At 39.7% G+C, this 19,634-nt stretch overlaps 1 protein-coding gene across 2 annotated transcripts in view; it reads right to left on the bottom strand.

Annotated features, from left to right (window-relative positions):
* LOC142214470 (BTB/POZ domain-containing protein 2-like) overlaps positions 1–19,634 on the bottom strand; it is a 102,271-nt gene that overhangs the window by 46,433 nt on the left and 36,204 nt on the right. For both annotated transcript variants that reach the window (XM_075283420.1, XM_075283426.1), the window contains 2 exons: positions 15,100–15,256; positions 14,632–14,737 (listed from right to left, as the gene is read on the bottom strand). In XM_075283420.1, coding sequence (XP_075139521.1) covers positions 14,632–14,737; positions 15,100–15,256 — 263 coding nt within the window. The remainder of the gene's footprint in view (positions 1–14,631; positions 14,738–15,099; positions 15,257–19,634) is intronic.

Below are 19,634 nucleotides of genomic sequence, written 5' to 3'. Positions count from 1 at the left end.
TACCACAAAAAACTGGGAAAACTTACTGACTCGAGTATAAGCCAGGGTGCGGAAATGCAGCAGCTACTTGAAAATGTCAAAAATTAAAATGGTCGGAGTTTTTGGGTGCAGTAGATGCTGGGTGCTGGGGAAGGGGAGGGGGTGTTTTGGTTTACTGTCTGCCACTTCCCTGAGCTTGAGGACTGTATCCCCCCCCCACCCACACTTGGAATTCAGCCTGGCTGAATATAGGGTATCTGCAGTGTTCCTATTAACCCCTTTCCGACAGAACAGGAGCACTGCAGATACCCTATATTCAGTAGACCAGGCACTTTCAGACACAGGGATACCTAATGTGTTTGTGCTTCACAGTCATTTTCTACTTTTGTGTCTATTCTAGGGAAGGAGTGATTTCGAACTTTTTTAAAAAAAATGTAAATCTTTTTTTTTTTCCCCCCACTATTTTATAAGCTATGGGGGGGGGGGGGGGGGCTTTTTCAGCACAAAAGACTGTGCTGAAAAATTCAGCTTATACTCGAGAATGTACGGACTTCGTGGTGACAGTCTGAAGAATTGATCAGTTGCCAATGGATACGACAACGAATGCAGAAACTTTCTATGGTCTGGGACTTGTCAGGAACCCAGCCATGATTTTCTTATTGTGGACAGGTTATCAGACAGGGGTTCTACACGTATCAGAAGATATCACAGCTACAATAAGTTTTTCATAGAAAGTTCCTGCATTCGTATCCACAGACAACCGATCAAGACAAAAAGACTGTGACCACAAGATATTTAGAGAAAATCTTTAAAACTCTTCAAAATGTTTAATTACTTATATTTGCAAAAATGTTTAACTTTTAATTATTTCACTTTCAAGTGCTTATTTAGAGAGGACCTTTCACCATCTGGGGCACATGCGGTTTAATACACCGCTAGAAAGCCGTATGGCTTTCCCGTTCTGTGTCCCCAGTGAAGAGCTATCAGTGCAGATACCGTAGCGCTTCACTGTCAGAGGGGCGTTTCTGACAGTCTTCCTCACAGCAGTGTCTATAGCGCTGTACTGTGAGAGGGGGCGTTGCTTACCCCTCTCACAGTTAGCTCTTCACTGGGGGCACAGAACGGGAAAGCTGATTCAGCTGAATTCAGTGCACGGTCTGCTTTCTAGCGGTGTATTAAACTGCATGTGCCCCAGACGGTGAAAGGTCCTCTTTATGTTAATGTTGATGACATTTCCTTGCTTACAGCCAAGGAAAACCCAAAAGTCAGTATCTCAGAAAATTAGAATAATTAGCCCAAAACAGCTGCAAAGGCTTCCTTGATTTGATTAGTTAAAAATGACTTTTCCCAGTGATAGAGCCCCATTAACTACTATTTGCAAAAATGTTTTTTTAATTATCTACATGATAACTTCTTATATGATTATGTTCATGGGAATACCCCTTTAAGGAGTTTTCCACCTCATTTTTATTGATTATCCATCTTCAGAATAAATCAAAAAGACGTGACACCTCACTGATCTGCTGTATGAAGGGGCCATGGCGCAGGTCTATATCACACATTGTCCGTTTATAGTGACTATGTGATTTAATTTCAGTTTTGCTGTAGCTACAATACATAACCGATATAAAATGATTGACACTATGTAAACAGAGAAGGGGTCATGGCGCTTTCACAGGTACCACAGTTCATTTAAAACGCAGATCCTGTGGGTCCTGGGTTTCGGAATCCCATTTATATTTTTTTTTATTTTTTTTTTAACTTTTTTAAAACTTTTAATTAGGAAACACCTGTGGCATTAATAATGGAAACTATTTAAAGGGGGTACACAGACATTATTACATTTAAAAGATGCACTTAGGGTATTATTCATTATGGGGGTTATATTATATATTTTATAATTGGGAGTAGCAGCAGGAGTGTTCTGCAGGTGAGGACAATGTATCATGGCGGTCCAGGTGAGTACAAAGATTATCATGGCGGTCCACATAGAAGAGATGTGAAATGTGAACAATTAGTCAGAAATGTCACCTTTAAGTCACTAAATGTTACTGCATTGTTTTCACTTAAATAGTCTGTAGAGCCCTGTATAGAGATGCTAACACTATACGGTCACGATATAGTGATAATATCAGTACACCTAAGTTAGGAGCCCACTTGGACATGTATTTGATGGATGAACTTGGACTATACAGATAAACATGTTTACTTTCTGCAATTAAACTATTGTTTTTGCTATGTTAACCTATGTACAGTGCTCAACATAAAAGAGTACACCGCCTAAGAAAAGATTTGAGTCAATACCTCACAGAACACAAGAACAATTTCCAAAATTTCAACAGGACTGAATTTCATAGAACATTTTTAACCCATAATGTGAAAGAAAGCTTAATACTATAAAGATTACAAAATCTTCAGCTTTACTCAAATTAGTTTATGCAAAGATGAATACACCCCACGTCAAAAGCTACTACATCTAGGGGGAAATGCAGCAGCTACTGGAAAATTTCAAAAATTAAAATGGTTGGAGTTTTTTTGGTGGATTAGATGCTGGGGAAGGGGAGGGGGTGTTTTGGTTGTCTGTCTGCCCCTTCCCTGGGCTTGAGGACTGGGGTTTTTCCCCCCCACTTGGAATTTAGCCTGGCTGAATATAGGGTATCTACAGTGCTCCTATTAACCTCTTCCTGACAGAATAGAAGCACTGCAGATACCCTATATTCAGCCTGGCTGTAGTCCCCGTGTGGACGAGCCCTTTGCGTCCCTGTCTCTGACTGACTGGGTCTGCACCATTGCTGCTACTGAGCTACCTTCTCCATTTTTTTTTTTTATTTTTTTATTTTTTTATTTACTTCAGGTCATGACATGGCAGAATTTGTGACCATATCATAAACCACAAACATGACCTGTATTATTCTGTCTTCACCTGGCAGTCTTTTTGCACACATTTTTTTTTCTGTTGATAGTATATCATACACCTTTTACACCTAATCCAACATGCGAAGATTCAGTGGGCAAATGTCTATACCAGTATTTCTCAACCTTTTCATACTAAGTAACCACTGGAAATTTCAACCAAGTTCACCCAAGGTTACGATGCATCCCAAAATCACAACATCGACATGTGGCTAATACCCCACTTGCATGCAGGTGTCATTGCTCATATCATTAGGTCAGGTATTACTTATATGCAATTATTAGCCATCAAATGTGGCTGGAGCAGGAGATAATATGGTAGACACACACGGTTAAAAAAAATACTTGACAACTTTTTTCACATAGAAAACAGCTACTACAACTAACCCCAGCAGTGCCAAGTGGGCATCAATCATAATAGCTACCGCCAGCATGGTACAATATACTACACCAGAAATGTAAAAAACACTCTACAGTATAGAACCACTGATTACTACTTTTAAACCCCTTCTCCACTCGCAGCAGTATATAATATTTATATTGTTTTCTTTTCCATTACTTTAAATAAATCATCCCTATTAGGATGCATTCACACGGAGTAACGCGTAATATGAGCTTATTTTTACAGGCGTAGAAATCAGAGGGTCGCGTTAACGTTGCATTTACGCGGCCTTTTTTTTTTTTTACTATGAGCGCATACGCGGCGTTTTTTGCTCGCGTACACGCTCCGTTAAAGAACACGGAGCGTTTATGCGAGCAAAAAACGCAGCGTGAATGCAACGTTAACGCGACCCTTGGATTTCTACGCCTGTAACAATAAGCTCAAATGTGAATGCAGCCTTAGATTGTATGCTTGGTTAGCACATGTCAAAGTTTTCACTATGGTGAGTTCTGGATGCTTTCTCTAGTGTGGTATAAATTACATGTATGGGTTGATTCATTTACTGTAATAAAAATTTTTGTGTCATTCCAATCCGAGTAGCTGTGATCAGGGAATACGAATTAGAACCAACAGTATAGTATTTTTGCACACATTGTGTTTTGTTTTATGTTTTTTTCTTTGAAAACTTGTCTTTTAATCTGTGTGCACCTCATAACATTGGTAAGAGCTGATGGGTTAATATTTCTGTTTTGCACAGTCTTCCTTTCCACTAGGGAGAACCAAAGGCTGCTGCAACAGATCTGTGCAGGGTACAGGTATTGCCTCACACACGTGCACACAGACACACAAACACACACTACATACTGATAACCCACCGTGAGGCTAGGTCACCAGTATGAAAAATCAATTTGGGGCTAGAAATTACCCTCAAATGGAGAAACAATTAACTGTTCTGCTTAGTTTTAGTCTTCATTTATCAAACTTCTATGGAAGAAAAATGCAGCAAGAAGTAAAAATCCTCCATATATAGTGAATTTACTTACAGCTACATTTCGACTTCTTTCCTCAATTTATCCTTTATGCTACATCTCCTCATTTACCTAATATATTCAAGAATATTTTACTTGGAGAGATGATATGCGCAAGTGTTCACTGGATAGGGATTTTGAATTAGAGTTAAACAATGCACCTACTAGATTATTGTCCAGAGACAACTACTAGAGCTATCAATATTGTTAAAATGAATTCCAGAAATGATTTACTCAATAGTCTAGGTCTGAGAGGAGATCCCTCAGGAGACCATCAGGAGCATGCCCAGGTGTTGTAGGGAGGTCATACAGGCACACATAGGCCACACACACTACTGAGCCTCATTTTGACATAATTTAAAGGACAATACATCAAAGTTGGATTAGCCTGTAGTGTGTTTTTCCACTTTAATTTTGGAGGTGACTCCAAATCCAGGCCTCCATTGCTTAATAAATTTTATTTCCATTGATGATTTTTGTGTGATTTTGTTGTCATCACATTCAACTTTGTACAAAGCAAAGTATTCAATAGGAATATTTCATTCATTCAGATCTAGGATGTGTTATTTGAGTGTTCCCTTTATTTTTTTGAGCAGTGTATTTAATAATTGTATGGTACATTTGATAATGCAAACAATAGCTCATAAAGAGAGGTTAAATATTGTCACCTTTTGGGATACCAACAGTCAAGTATGAAAAAAAAAATCCTGTTCTAACAGCCAGTGAAAAAGTAACTTTTACTTAAAAATTATCTTATGAAAGAGCCAACAAAATCAGTGCAACTATAACAGATATAATATAATGTAGTGAATAAAATTAGAACAGTCTTGCCAATTAGTCAGTAAATAGTGGTCAGCAGGGACAAAAAAAAAAGTTCACAAAGTTCTTTACAGTGGATCACAGAGTCCTAAGTGTAGGAAAAACTGAGATATTTCAATAAGTGACCAAACACACCAGATCAAAGACTCCCACTCTAACAAGTGTAGTCCCCCAACAGTCCCTAGACAAATCCTATTGATTCTCCTCTCAATATGTTTTGCCCTAATATAAAAGAACAAATAGGGAAAAGCTAGTCATCTTATACAGACATCAGCTGCTGCACTCCTTAATTATAAAAGAGGTAAGCCCACAGCTATTAGACAGTACACCCCAAAATAAAGGCCATCACAAGTGAAACTCCAACAGAAAAAAAAAAAAAATATGTGTCCAAATATTATACACATATATGCACACTAACAAGCAAGTAATGAAATCTACCCAAGTTAGTAGAGATTGCAGTTAAAAACCCATACTTCACTTACAGCAATTTCCCTGTGTACTGGGGTTGAGCCTTGGAAGGAAACAATGTATGCTCTAAAAGTAAGTGAAGAATGGGCTATTAACTGCAATCTCTCTTCTAACTTCTTTAACATTTTGGTACATTTGATAATGGTTATCAAAAGCTCCAAAAAAAAAAATCAACAATATGGAGCCCCACAATTTACTTCTAAATAGCTATTTAAAAAAAAAAAAAAAAGTCTGGTAACATCCTAAAAGGTTATAAAAATGTGGCCACAATATTCGTGCTGGTTGTAGACTTGGGCAAACTGGTCTCCAATTTGATTCTTATGCTTATGCGGTGGTTGTCTCTATTAATCAATACATGATTTGCAATGCCTGCTTTTAAATTATTTTATTGAATTTCATAACAGTTATAATATCTAGGCTCACAGCTAATAGTCTTAAGACCCGGATTTTCAAGCATCATTTAGATACCTCCAGTGGCGTAACTAGGAATGGCGGGGCCCCGTGGCGAACTTTTGACATGGGCCCCCCCCCCCCATCCCAACTGACGCCGAAGACCTCGACTGACCCCCTCCTCCGCACTCTATTATGTCCCTTACTTACTTGCCCCTGCACACAGTATTAACCCCAATAGTGTCCCCTGCACACACAGTGTTAACCCCTATAGTGTCCCCTGCACACACAGTGTTAACCCCTATAGTGTCCCCTGCACACACAGTGTTAACCCCTATAGTGTCCCCTGCACACACAGTGTTAACCCCAATAGTGTCCCTCTGTGGACACCCATAAACAATTATTATACTCTGGGGTCTTTTCAGACCCCAGAGTATAATAATCGGAGACTAAATCGGGAATAAAAACATTAAAAAAAACCCCACTGTTGCTTCTTACCTGTTCCCCGGCTCCTGTGCTGTACTGTCCTCCTCTCGCGTCCTTTGTTAATGACGTCGGACGTCACATGACCCGGGAAGCATGCCGGGTTCATGTGACGTCAGAGACGTCAGACAGCAGTAGGACGGAGGCCTGGCAGGATCGCGGAGAGGTAAGTAACAGTTTTTTATGTTTATTACCTCTCCCGATCCGCTGGTCATTATACTCGGGGGTCTGCAAAGACCCCCGAGTATAATAATAGCCTCTGTGGGGCCCGCGGTGTCACTTGCCGATCCCGGCCCAGCCAGGATCGGCAAGTGAATAGGGCCCGTAATTGCCTATTGAAAAAAACCGCAGCGGTAGCGGCTGTCACCGGGCCCCCTAATGGCCCGGGCCCTGTGGCAGCTGCTACTGCTGCTACCACGGTAGTTACGCCCCTGGATACCTCATATTCTGGACTGGGAAAAGTTTCTGCAACACCTTCACATTTTGTTAGTGTTCAAGAAGGTGATATAGTATCCGTCAGAGTAAAAGCCATTGAAAGAGTTAATCAACCAATTAGAGGGGATGACTAGGTAAGGAGATTTAGTAACCAGGAAATATGCTGGAAGGTTATGCTTGATACCTGGATTCTGTCTGGACTAAACATTAGACAGGCTTGTTATACTGTATTATTAGATTTATTCTGTCTTATTTTCTGGTCTATATCCTCATACTTAATTGCAATTCTATATTGCTTTTTTTTTTTCAATGTACTTATTGTTAACTTTTCACACAGCTTATGCTCAATTCATAGAATAGTCTGATCCTGAGCATAATCACTTTCATGGAAAATAAATCATCAAATGTTTTCCATAGTTTTAAAAATCCTGCACTAGAGGACTCCTATTTTTTTTTTATCTGCTGTCCACAACCTGTTGATAAGTAAATTACATCCTTAGCAGTAATGAGTGCATCTTTACATGCCTATCAGATCCATACACAGCTCTCACAAGCATATGATCTCCTCACTGGGCAGAGTGAGGAACGTTTATCAGTGCACAGAGATGTGCCTGTAATAAGATGCCAACAGCACTGTACAGATCTGGGAAAAGACATGCAAATTAGTTAACTCTTATTGTAAAAATTTCAAGTTCCACAGAATCTGAAATTTTTGGGGTTCACAACCCAAAAACTATTAATTTATTCTATTATTGTCCTCTTTTCAGACTCCAGAACAGCGACTCCTAACTGGGGTGACGTGACAACCTGGAGAGGAAATGGCTGAACGTCCTCTTTAAACTACATTGATCTCCTTAGGATGCAGACATAGTTTAATAGGCTTTAGATTTCTGATTTATTACGCAGGCATCTGCAGATGAGGCTGATCAAAGATGGGTAAGTGTTTATTTATGTAGCACAACTACAGTGTGGGGGGCCACTGTGGGATATTGTCTGAAGGACACGAGGGATATTATTACATGCCTGGGCATTACTGGAGAACATTACTACTTGCTTGGGGGACATTAGCTTTGAGGGTGCATTCACAAAGTACAGTTGTGATTCAGTTACAATTGCTTCAAAACTGCAACAGAACACTGGATAAAGTTTTGATGTGGTACCAGCTGCAATTTCAAAAACTGTGCTTTAAAAAAAAAAAAAAAAACACATTGGTTGTACTTTTCTCCAAACCTTAAAGACTCCTCCCATCAGGACACTTTTCCTGACCGTAGAATGAGAACATGTATAGCTTGGGAGCCATATGTCATGGCCAGCATATACTGCTTTTACTAGCCATTTGAAGGAAGAGTCTGATGAAGGAGCAGTAAGGTCTAGCCACAGTTTGAGTTGAACAGCTTCATAGTAGCATCTTACATCCAGCTAGCCGATAGCGCCAGCCATCTTATGTCTTTGTAATGTCGAGTATGCCAGACGTGGTCGTCTACCATGCCACAAGAATTCAGAGAATATTTTTCTCAGCGAGACAAAGAAGGAAGCATTCTGAGGAAAAACCTGATTTTTGGCAGAATACGTAGATGTCTAATGATATTTCGCCTGCCAAACCTAGAAATGGATGGGATGTCGTATTGTCGCAGCAACCTTTGTACTTTGTAATTCAGCAAAATTTAATGAGTAGACACAGTTCAGTGAGTTAGGCATCTTAATCCCAAAGTATTTAATGTAAGAAGGAGACTAAGAACGGCAGTGAACTATGGAGCGCTGTCTGCTTGGTTGGAGGAAGGGAGGGAGACATTGAGGATATCACAATTGTCGACATTCACTTTGTAATGTGACAAGGCTCCATACTCCTCTATGACTTCCAGTATCTTCTGCAGTGCTATTTCAGGATTAGTGACTAAAGAGCACATTGTCTGCTAATGTCAAGATGTTAAGGAGTCAGATCTGAAGTTAAAGCTGTGAATCTCAGGGTGTTCCATTATAGCCTGTAGGAAGGGTTCCAGGGTGATATTGAACAGGACAGGGGACACCCCTGCCTTGTCCCGTTAGATATGGTGAATGAGGGAGATGGGGTCCTATTGATCTTCAATCAAGCATGCGGTTTGGTTTAGAGGACTAAGACTACAGTCACAAAAGTGGATGGACAACCAAAATTCTTCAGCGGACCTTGTTGAATGCCTTTTCGGCATCTAGGCTGAGAAGCACAAGAGGTGTGTTTGGTGGACTTGGCTAGTCTAAGAGTGTAGCAAATGGATGGTGTTTTGCTTGCCTTTCCTGGATATTACAAAGCCAACTTGTTCCTCCTTGTTGAAGATGTAAGGCCAGTAATTTCACCCACTACTTGAGATCTAGGTTAAGGAGTGAAATGGGATGGTAACTACTGCATGCTTGAGGATAATTTCCCTCTTTGGCAATTAAGGTCACATGAGCTTTTAATGGAGAGGTAGTTGATCTCCGGTCAGTACAGCATTCAAGATCCGAGCCAATTGAAGCAAAAGGTGCAGGAATATATCATAATAAGAAAAAGAAAAAACATCCAGCCCCGGACTTTTATTCGGGGGAAAACGTGTAATATGTTTTCGTTACTTATCGGTGATCGGTATCAGAAGAGGAGCACTGTTCAGGTGACAACTCTGGCAACGTAATAGAGTTCAGGAACTGGTGCATATGAGTGTTCTGGGTCTTAAAAGATGATGTGGAGTCTTCAGATGGAAGGATGTACAAAGAGTCATAAAAAGAATGGAATGTCTCAGCAATCACAGGGGTGGTCGTATGGATCTTGCGGTTCTAATTGAATAGATTTATGTTCTTGCCCTAGCCTTCTTAATCAAGGTTGTCAACAGTCTGCCTGCTTTGTGCCCATGGGTATAAAGCTTCTGCTTGTAATTCAGGAAATGTTTTGCAGATTGAGCATACAGAATGTCTTTTAATTCAGTGCACAGCTCTGTCAATTGCGCAAGATGAGTGATCGCGTTTATGAAGTAACTCCAACCTGGAAATGTGTGTCAACAAAGAATCAACTTTCATCTGCATCTGCTTCTTTACTCTCGCCCCATGAGCAATAAGGAATCCTTACTTCTGCTGTAACATTCAAAGAAAAGAATCCAGTAATCTGTTTGCTGATGAAATCTCTCACCTCCACCGAGTCAAGGAGCCTTTCATTTAGACACCAATTCCACTCCAGGCGAGGTAAAGGGGTAAGAAGAATTCTGCAAGAGACCGGAGCATGGTCCGAAAATGAAATCGAGCTCCTAGAAAAACCGTTAGACGGGGTTACTTCTCAAGCTTGAGGTACAAAGCAATTCAAGGATCGACATTATATCTTAACATATGGAATGAAGTATTACATACAGCGAGGTAAGCTAGAAAAAAAGACTATCAGCAGAAGTCATCTCGGGGATAAACTAGTCTAGCCAAGGATAACTGAATAAAAGTTAAGTTAAAGTTAGGGAGGGTTCACATCTGCGCCCTTTAGCCAATCCTGCTAGGTTTCCGTCTTCTGCCCCGAGAAACCGGACAGGGAACAGAAACCTAGCAGTCCATTTTCAAACCCATTCAAGTTAATGGATTTGAAAAGTGAGCGCCCGTGAGCGTCTTGAACCTGTCCGTGGCAAAACCTTTTTTTTTTTTTTTTTTTTTTTTTTTTAACCGGTCACAAAGTCGGACATGCAGGACTTTGTGTCCCATTAAAAAAAAAAACGGTTTGAAAACTGACTGCCGGGTTTCTGTCTCCCGTCTGGTTTCTCGGGGCAGAAGATGGAAACCCAGCAGGATTGGCTAAAACGCGCACAGGCGCAGATGTGAACCCATCCTCATACAAAGCTAAACATTACACTAAGAAGTCTATGAGGTCTCAACTCGCCCACAAGTGGAATTGACCCCACTCAAAGCAAGTGTGTGTCAATTGCAGAAGAAACAAGAAAAGATAACTCCTCATCAAATCCTTCAGATACAGCATCACAGAGGACTACCTTCAGCAATTAACTGTCAGTGACAACTTATGAATGAATACAGGAAAGAAAAAAAAAAATGTATGAATAGGAACATCATAAAACTAAGTGTACTAATTCATTAGCTCTATACCCTTGTATCAGATAGATAACATTCTCCACTTGGTCTTCTAGATAGAACCTCACAGCAGTCAAGAGAACCATGAGAAGAAGAGTCCTAGTCCTTCCCGGAGCTGCAGCAAAGGACTAGCAAGACATCTTGTCTGGGATCTCTTGGACTTCAGCGACTTAAAGGGGTTGTCCCATCTCAAGGATCCTATCTATACTGCTAGCTTATGTGGATTTAAGACTTTTCCTAAATATACTGCTTTATCAAAACGGCTTTGTTTGGCTACTATCGGAGATTATTCACTTCATTGTTTACACTCCATTTCCATAACCACGGACCTGGAGATGATCATCTCTCTCCGCCCAGGACAAGTGACGTAGCTCCCTGCTCTGTGGAGGGAGGGGGAGCTGAGTGCTCGGTATTTGGGAGCAAGCTTGTATTTCTGAGCTGTTTATTTCCCTCTACCAGTTATCAGTCTGCTCATTTTGAATTTTGCTGATAAGGGCTGAAACAGGGCGTCTGTTACCTCTGTATGTAACACAGGCCTAAAACTGAGTTTATTGCAAGCTGACTCTTGGTCCTGTAGCATGTAAGTTTGGGATACTCATCACCTATCAAATCCAGCTTTGCTACATCAGCTTCATATTGTGCATCTTACAGTAATACTGTGCCAATTTATTTACAACCATCCCTCATTACTGACTGCAAACATGTACTACTATGAAGAGAGGTAGCAGAGCTCGCTTTGTCTGGGAGACAGCAAGTGAAACCACACCTACCAATTTACTGAGAAAAACCAGGAAGTGAATAGAGCATACAGCCTGCAAGTTGGTGAACAGGCGAGTTGGGAAAAGCTGCTAGGTGGACTTCCAATGTGGAGCCATTTTGTAGCAGAGGAAGGATGTCGATGTCCGGATTCTGCAACGATGAGGGAATCTCCAGCGATGTGATATTTAGTTACTCCCATACCATGGGCAAGTCTGCTGGTGTATGTAGTAGGCACCTGCCCCGATGTTGTATAGAAAGCCCGAAGGGGTAGAGCCAGGAATATACAATATTCATCCCTCTCAAGGTTTCAAGAAGTGGCCAAAGTAGGCGCCATTTGACTAGGGTGGTAAGGGCCATATCCTGATAGAAAGTTAGTTTATCCGCTCCATGAGTCTGCTCGCCTTTAACCTGGACTGTTGCTATTATGTCCTGCGTGTCCACATCGGACAGCAGGACACAGATGACATCCCTGGGAGGGTCATCAGGCCATGGTTTAAGGCGTAGTATCCTGTGGGCCCTCTCCACTACTACTGAAGCAGCACAATAAGCAACCAGCAATGATATGAAAATGGCACTTACAGTCTCTAAGTTTTGTTGGACCACAGCATTCTAAAAGTCTTTTGATTCGTACACTGGCATCGGCAATGGTTTTCCAAATCCTCCAGGAGTGTCAGCACCCGATCTAGTTGAGCCTTCTAGGAAGAGAGGAGATCCGCCACTGTGGAGGAGTGCACCATGATGCCTGCACATGCATCTTCCACTACCTCCACCCTGCGGCCTATATGAGACAGCTCAGACATGATGTCCGCCAAGTCCAACAGAACAGGATGAAGAGCCTAAGTCAGAGCTTTTCTAAAGGAAGGACTTGGGATGTAGTCCCATTTCGCTTTGTCTAATGCCCACAGTTCTGAAACAATCCTACTCAGGATTTGAGCATAGTATATTAGCCTCAAGCAGGACACGTTCACTGAAGCTGCAGAGGGTTACTATGAACAACATTAACTCCAGAGCCACTTAGGTTAGAGCCACAATTTATTAAAGCCAATAACCTGAAGCCCATCTAGATTTTGAGAGATCACAGATTAAAGCTTCACTCAAACCAGTGTGGAGGGAGAGAAGTAGTATTTTTTTTTTCCCTCCTATCAGCATGTCCTTTTTGTAGAAAGGGAGGAAGTCCACGCAAACACGGGGAGAACATACAAACTACTTGCAGATGTTGTTCCTGGCGGGATTCGAACCCAGGACCCCAGCGCTGCGAGGCTGCAGTGCTAACCACTGAGCCACCGTGTTGCCCCCGGATTTTTTTTTTTTTTTTTTTTTGTCCCTGATACTTCAGATAATCTAAGGGGAGAGAGTAACAATGACTGTTGTTCATGTTTTCAACCCCCCCCCCCCTCCCCATTAACAATCAGAAAGCATACTTGCCAATCAAACCATTATAGTGGTGTTAATGAAAAATTTAAAAATAAACACACAAATTGTATTGCCACAATTGTAACCAGGGCTGTTTTAACACATTGGTGGGCTCCCCAACCGCCACTACCTATGATCTGTACAAATTATAATGCTCCCTCAATGGCCCACACATAGTATAACGCCCCTTAGTGGCTCTTACACAGAATAAAGTCTCACTAGTGGCCCCATATAATAATCCCCATTGATCATCTCCCTCTAGGTTGCCCCCCACAGATTCATGTCCTCCTCCAGGTTGCCCCTCCAAATTTCATGTACCTCACCGCCCCCCCCCTCACCCGGCTGCCCCCACTGTGTTATTCCCCCTCCAATTCGCACCCCCCCCCCCCTCCATCGTGTCATGTTCCCCTCTGGTTGCCCCCACAGTATCATGTTCTCCCCACACTGACATGCCTCCCTCAGATTGACCCTATAGTATCATGTCCCACCACCCCTAGGTTGCTCTAAACGTGATAACCACCATAAACCTTACAGTTCAGATGATAGAATTGATGTTTTCTTTTTATCTCACCTCTTAAAAAGTAATAAAAACTAACAAGTCATATGAACCCATAAAACACAAGTTCTCTTAAAGCTTCATTGAAATAAAATATAAGAAAGTAACCAAAGCAGAATGCAAGGCAGGATAAAGTGTTACTGGTTTAAGGTTAAAATGTGTTCAAATCACTAAAGGGTTAAAATGCACATAAAGAACCAGTATTATGTGGAAGTAATATTTATCTGAGCCATAATTTCTACATCTGCAATAAAGGTATGACATTTTCAAGAGGGTTTTTGCCATTTTAACGCAATATGCCTCTTAAGGGATTAAATCAAAAATTGTATTCTCAAATATCAATTTTGAAGAATCCAAAAACAGGATTTTCTTTTCTGTACACCCCATGATTTATAAATAATCAGTGAAGTTAGTTTTGGTGCCTGATATGCTATTTAGGCTCTCTACTGCAAGGTAGGTGGTGTCAGGCAGGATCAGGCAAAGTGGTGTGATTCGGAGGTTCGATTAAGCACACAGTATCACAGCTCGCAATCATGTCTCATATTAAAGGATGCAATGAACTGAAGTGGTTGGAGGTGGTAAAAGGTCCTTTTTAGGAAATGGCTGTAAATCAATTATTTCAATTTCTTAAGCCATTAACAGCTCAGCTAAATACACTTATTTTGTTTAGTGGGACATCGGTATCTTTAAAGACACCTCTGAAGCCTCCTACATACAATGGGGAGGACAACACCCACACAGATCAGAGAAATGCAATTCACAATAACCCTTTCACAACGTCCACAGAAAAGCCCCAAACCATATTATTGTTAAGAAAACATGTTCAAGTTGGGGATATATACCAACATACCACTAATGTCTATGGTCATTTTTTAGAATTTCTATGGCAGTTTTAGATCAGAACAAAAATTTGATAACCTCATACTCTATTAAGACAATACCTAGATCAATATCTGTAAAACCTTCTGCATTTAGGGCATCTGATGTATTTTTATCTATGTTTTCCAAGCACAGGCTTGCCAGCTGAGGTTCATCAAACAGACGAGCCTGAAAAAAACAAAACAAAAAAAAAAAACAGTACACAATGAAAAAAGCAAAAATAAAAACTCTTAAAACTAAAACCTAACTTACACACAAGTGACAGTGATCTGAATACTACATATCCAAGAAAAATAAAGAATAATTTATATATCTCAATAACCAATGTTATTTATTAACATAGATTAACTCATAAATTGTAAGCTCTTTTGAGCAGGGCCCTCAGTCCCATTGTGTGAAATGACATTCTTTGTTATGTATGTCTGTATCTGAACCCTATAAATTGTACAGTGCTGCGGAATATGTTGGCGCTATATAAATAAAATGTATTATTATTATATATTATTAACGGATTAAAATCTTGGGCCTACCTGAGTAAGTAACATGAAAGCATTGTCAGCACGAAGATTCTTCTTGAGAAACTCTACACAGTGAGCCTCTAGCGCCGGCACTGCATATTTCTTAGCTGTGTACAGAGTAGTCATGACAGTCTCTGGTCCAATTTGAACCTCGTCAGAGTACAGAAACCTTAAAAAAAAAAAAAAAAAAAAAAAAAAAAAAAAAAATTATATATAATTTTTTTTTTAAATTCAAAATGTTAAATAAAACCATTTCAATATTTACAGGATCAAAGCTAACAATGTCCAAATGTATAATGTCTGTATGGTTATGTTACACTAGATCCTAGCATTATTAAACCCTTCCCGCCGACGGCATATTTCAATTTTCATTTTTGACGCCCAGCTTCTAAACCCCATAATTTTTATTTCTCCGCTCCTAGAGGTCTTAATCTTTGTGGTACAAATTGTTCTTCCTGATGCATCATTCCTGAACATTAATTGTTCTCTATATGTAATGAGAAGCTGGGAAGGAAAAAAAAAAATACAGAAGGGGGGGGGGGGGGTTTGGGCATTTGAAGAAAAAAAATGCATTTGTGCTTCGGTTTTACGGCATTCACTGTGCAGCCAAGATAACGTGTCATCTGTATTCTATGTTTCGGTACAATACCAGGGACACCAAATTTATACGGTTTTATTTACATTTTAACCCCTTAACAAAAATTCAAAACTTTAAAAAAATGTTTTTTTTTTCTAAAAGTCGCCATATTCTAACACCCGTAACTTTTTTTTTATACTTCTGTGTACAGGGATGTATAGGGCGTCTTTTTTTGCAGGGCCGGGTGTACTTTTCAGTTATACCATTTTGGGGAAATATTATTGCTTTGATCACTTATTAAAATTTTTAGCAGAAGCAAAACCGTGAACAAATGGCGCTTTTGACTATTTTTCCCGCTACGGCATTTACCGTACAGGAAAAATATTTTTATAGATTTGTAGAGCGGGCGAATTCGGACACAGGGATACTTAACATGTATGCGTTTCACAGTATTTAACTACTTTTATATGTGTTCTAGGGAAAGGGGGGTGATTTGAACTTGTAATATTTTTTTACATTTTTTTAAAACTTTTTTTTTTGCATTTGTTAGACCCCCTAGGGGTCTTCAACCCCAGGGGTCTGATCACTAAAGCAATGCATTACAATGCTAATGCATTGCAAAATACCAGCGCTTCTGTTGCAGGCTACCTAGCATAGCCCGCAATAGAATGGCAGGCCGGGGAGCCTTCACAAGGCTCCCGGCTGTCATAGCTACATGACGTTGGCCCCAGAGCTTACTCCAGGAGCCAGCGATCACAGAAAAAATAGCAGCACCCAGGCGCAGCCAGGAAAAAGGCGCCTCGGTCAAAGCTTTGACCGAGGCGCCAGAGGGGTTAATGCCCCCGATCGGTGTGGGCACTGACCAGGGGAATTAGCGCTGGTTGTCTACTGTACAAAACAGTAGACAACCGGCGGCTATGGCACCATAGATAAACAGCCGACATGCACCATACTAGTACAGCGGATGTCAGGAAGGGGTTAAATAGATACTCAATAACAATATGATAAAGTAAGAGGTGAAGACAATGAAAGCTAAATGCTAAATATGTATTACATGCAGAAAAAAAAATATAGGCTGTAGCTTATAAAAGGGATAACAACAAAAAGAGTGAGCTTCGTCCCAAAAAGAGGTGAAACTTTGGGGAATGCACTATGCCCAAGTTTCCTACATCCTGAGAGAGTTAAAGACACAGTAAGATACGGCTCTTTTAAATGTGGACAACTCAAGTGCAGGAGTTGTCAATTTACAAGCAATACAACTAGAATTACAAGTTTTGTCACCGACTACACGGTGCGTTATCACTCACACATTTGTAACACTAGTTTTGTGGTCTATTGCATAAAATGTGAGGAGTACAAAGTAGATTATATTGGTTGTACATCCCGAGCATTAAGAGTAAGAATCCTTGAACACAAAGCTAGTAATAAAAATATATTAGAAGGGATTTCAGGTGCTTCCAAACACTTTGCAGGGGCACACAAGTGTTCATACGCTACGCTACTAGGGTATAGGTAAGATTCCTGATCTCCCAAGAGGTGGTGACAGGAAAAAGTTGTTGCACAAAAAAGAGGCTCTATGGATCCTGAGGTTTGGCAGCAGACAACCGAAGGGTCTGAACATGAAATCGGATTTGGCTTTAATACATTAAAACAGTCTTGGAGTTTGGGATTGCACTAGTGACCGGCAGTAAGGGCAAACATCATAGTGAAGTTGAGAAAGTTGATATGTTATTCGTGACCGACAGTCTTACACGTAGTCAGAATGGCATTTATGCGTTTCATTCCCGTAGCCATGAAGAAAACTAATAGTGGATCAGGATTGGCCCATTCAGGTCACGTGACCAGGGCAAAACTTGAATGGTATGCCCTTTAATGGAATGAATGGAGGGAGTGGTTTGGTGAGTATACTTTAAATCTAATTGGCTGGAAAGGATTTGCCCTTAAATAGAATAAATGGAAGGAGTGGCCAGTTAGTAAACATTAAATTCAATTGGATGTGAATGAATACGTGATCTGTTATCAAACAATGGGTGGACGAATTACATAGTACAAAAATCTTCATGTTTAGGTTATTTTATTTTTTTGATCATGTCTGGAAGCTAGAAGTGGAATGGATAGTTTTGTAAAAACAACAAGCTAATAACACGGCATAGGAATTATAAATGTATACATCTACCGCATAAATTATAAAGGGGAACATCATAGTGAGCCGGAGGTATCCAGCGTTAACTATATGATTAAGAAAGGATACATGAAGGTTAAGTAGCATTAAATAAAATATAACAAAACAAGCCAAGATTAAGAAGTGTGATAATAGTTTTAAAAAAAAAAAAAGCTTTAGTAAACAAGGGTTAAAGGTCACTGAATTTAATAAAAAGCTGGGAACACAACAACACATGTGAGGGCTTGGTATGAGTAACAAATAAAAGAGGACTAGTTTCATTCCACAGTAGCACTGAAAGAGCTATGATTAAGGGACATTTTGGTCCTGAAACGCGTCAGCTAGCGATGTAGTGATAGCTTTTTTTTTATTTAACTTTTTTCTTTTTGTATCTTTCCAACTTTTCACACTTTATGTTTTTGTATTATTTTTAATATGATGAATTAAAAGTTATTTTTTAAGAAACAGTCACGTGATGCGGATCTACTCTCTTTACACGTGGATTTAAATAACAACAAAAAGATAGTCTTTTTATTGTGTATGGCAAAGGACCAAGTGGGCACATGTCCCATATACTTTGTACCCAACTCCACAATAATACTTCAACCATGACAATTTTATGACTATCTTGCTTAGCTACAGCAGTGCAACAATTTATCATTAGATAAGTGTACAAATGAAGCCAATTTCAATGTAATGAGTTGGTTATTACAACCTCTATAGTTTCTTCTCAACCAATCATTTTCTTTTTTTTATTCAAATTATAATTTTTTCAGCAATTTAACAGGTACAGCTACAGACACAGTTTGCGCAGCTACTTATGCAAATTTATTTATTTTTAGAGTGGTGGTACAATAGGACATCATATATGACATCATACGATCTACACATTTTCGGCAAAGATTTTTGTTTCAGTTTCGTAATATTTAATTTTGGGGATGATATATAGATGACTAATTCTATGGGATGGAGAAGAATTTATCTTCCATGATTTCTTTAGGTGGTTCAATTAGAATACAGCTGCTATGAAGTTTACATATGAAATACATGTGGAAAGTATCATTTTAGAATAAGGTATGTATATAATTTTTTTTTTTTTTTCAAATTTATCAAAGGGGTAAAAATAAAACCATGAAAATAATTATGTTTAAAAATCTATAGAAAATTAAAAGTTAAAAACTTGTTATCTTCATAGGTTGTTGGTGGATACTACCATAAATGCAGGAATGTGTCTATGGTCTTGGACGTGTTAGTAACCCATCGATAATACCCTTATTGTGGACAAGTTATCAGCCATTGCATATACAAGAAAATATCCTGTCCACAATAAGAGTGTCTGACCAAGTCCAAGACCATAGAAAGTTCCTGCACTCATTGCTGTATCCATTGGCAACCTATCAAGACAACAGACAGCCTCAGAGATTTTTTTGTAATAATCTTAGTGGCGAGATGTTGCAGAAAAACTGTGCTTTGTTGTTGAAGACCTTGATGTGGTTTCTTGAGTCACAGCAGGAGTGAATTTAGAAGACAGGAAAAATATAAGAGTTTCCTATATATACAGTATAATCCCACTACTTCTGTCGGCAATCCTGCCTACGGCTCAAAAAAAACGCAGTAAAATCTGCAAAGCAACGCTTCTAAAAAAAAAAACAAAAAAAAACCCCACTATTACTTATATTTTCTACAAGTTCAAAAGGAGTCTGACAACACAAAATTAAGATATCAACTATTAATAGTACCTTGTAGGGCTGATCGTAGGGTTTACAATGATGTACTGTATTTGATATTCAAGACCACCATTCCATTCTT

Source organism: Leptodactylus fuscus, chromosome 1 (assembly GCF_031893055.1).
Source record: "Leptodactylus fuscus isolate aLepFus1 chromosome 1, aLepFus1.hap2, whole genome shotgun sequence".
NCBI classification, from domain to species: domain Eukaryota; kingdom Metazoa; phylum Chordata; class Amphibia; order Anura; family Leptodactylidae; genus Leptodactylus; species Leptodactylus fuscus.
This window is presented reverse-complemented; position numbering and strand designations above follow the sequence as displayed.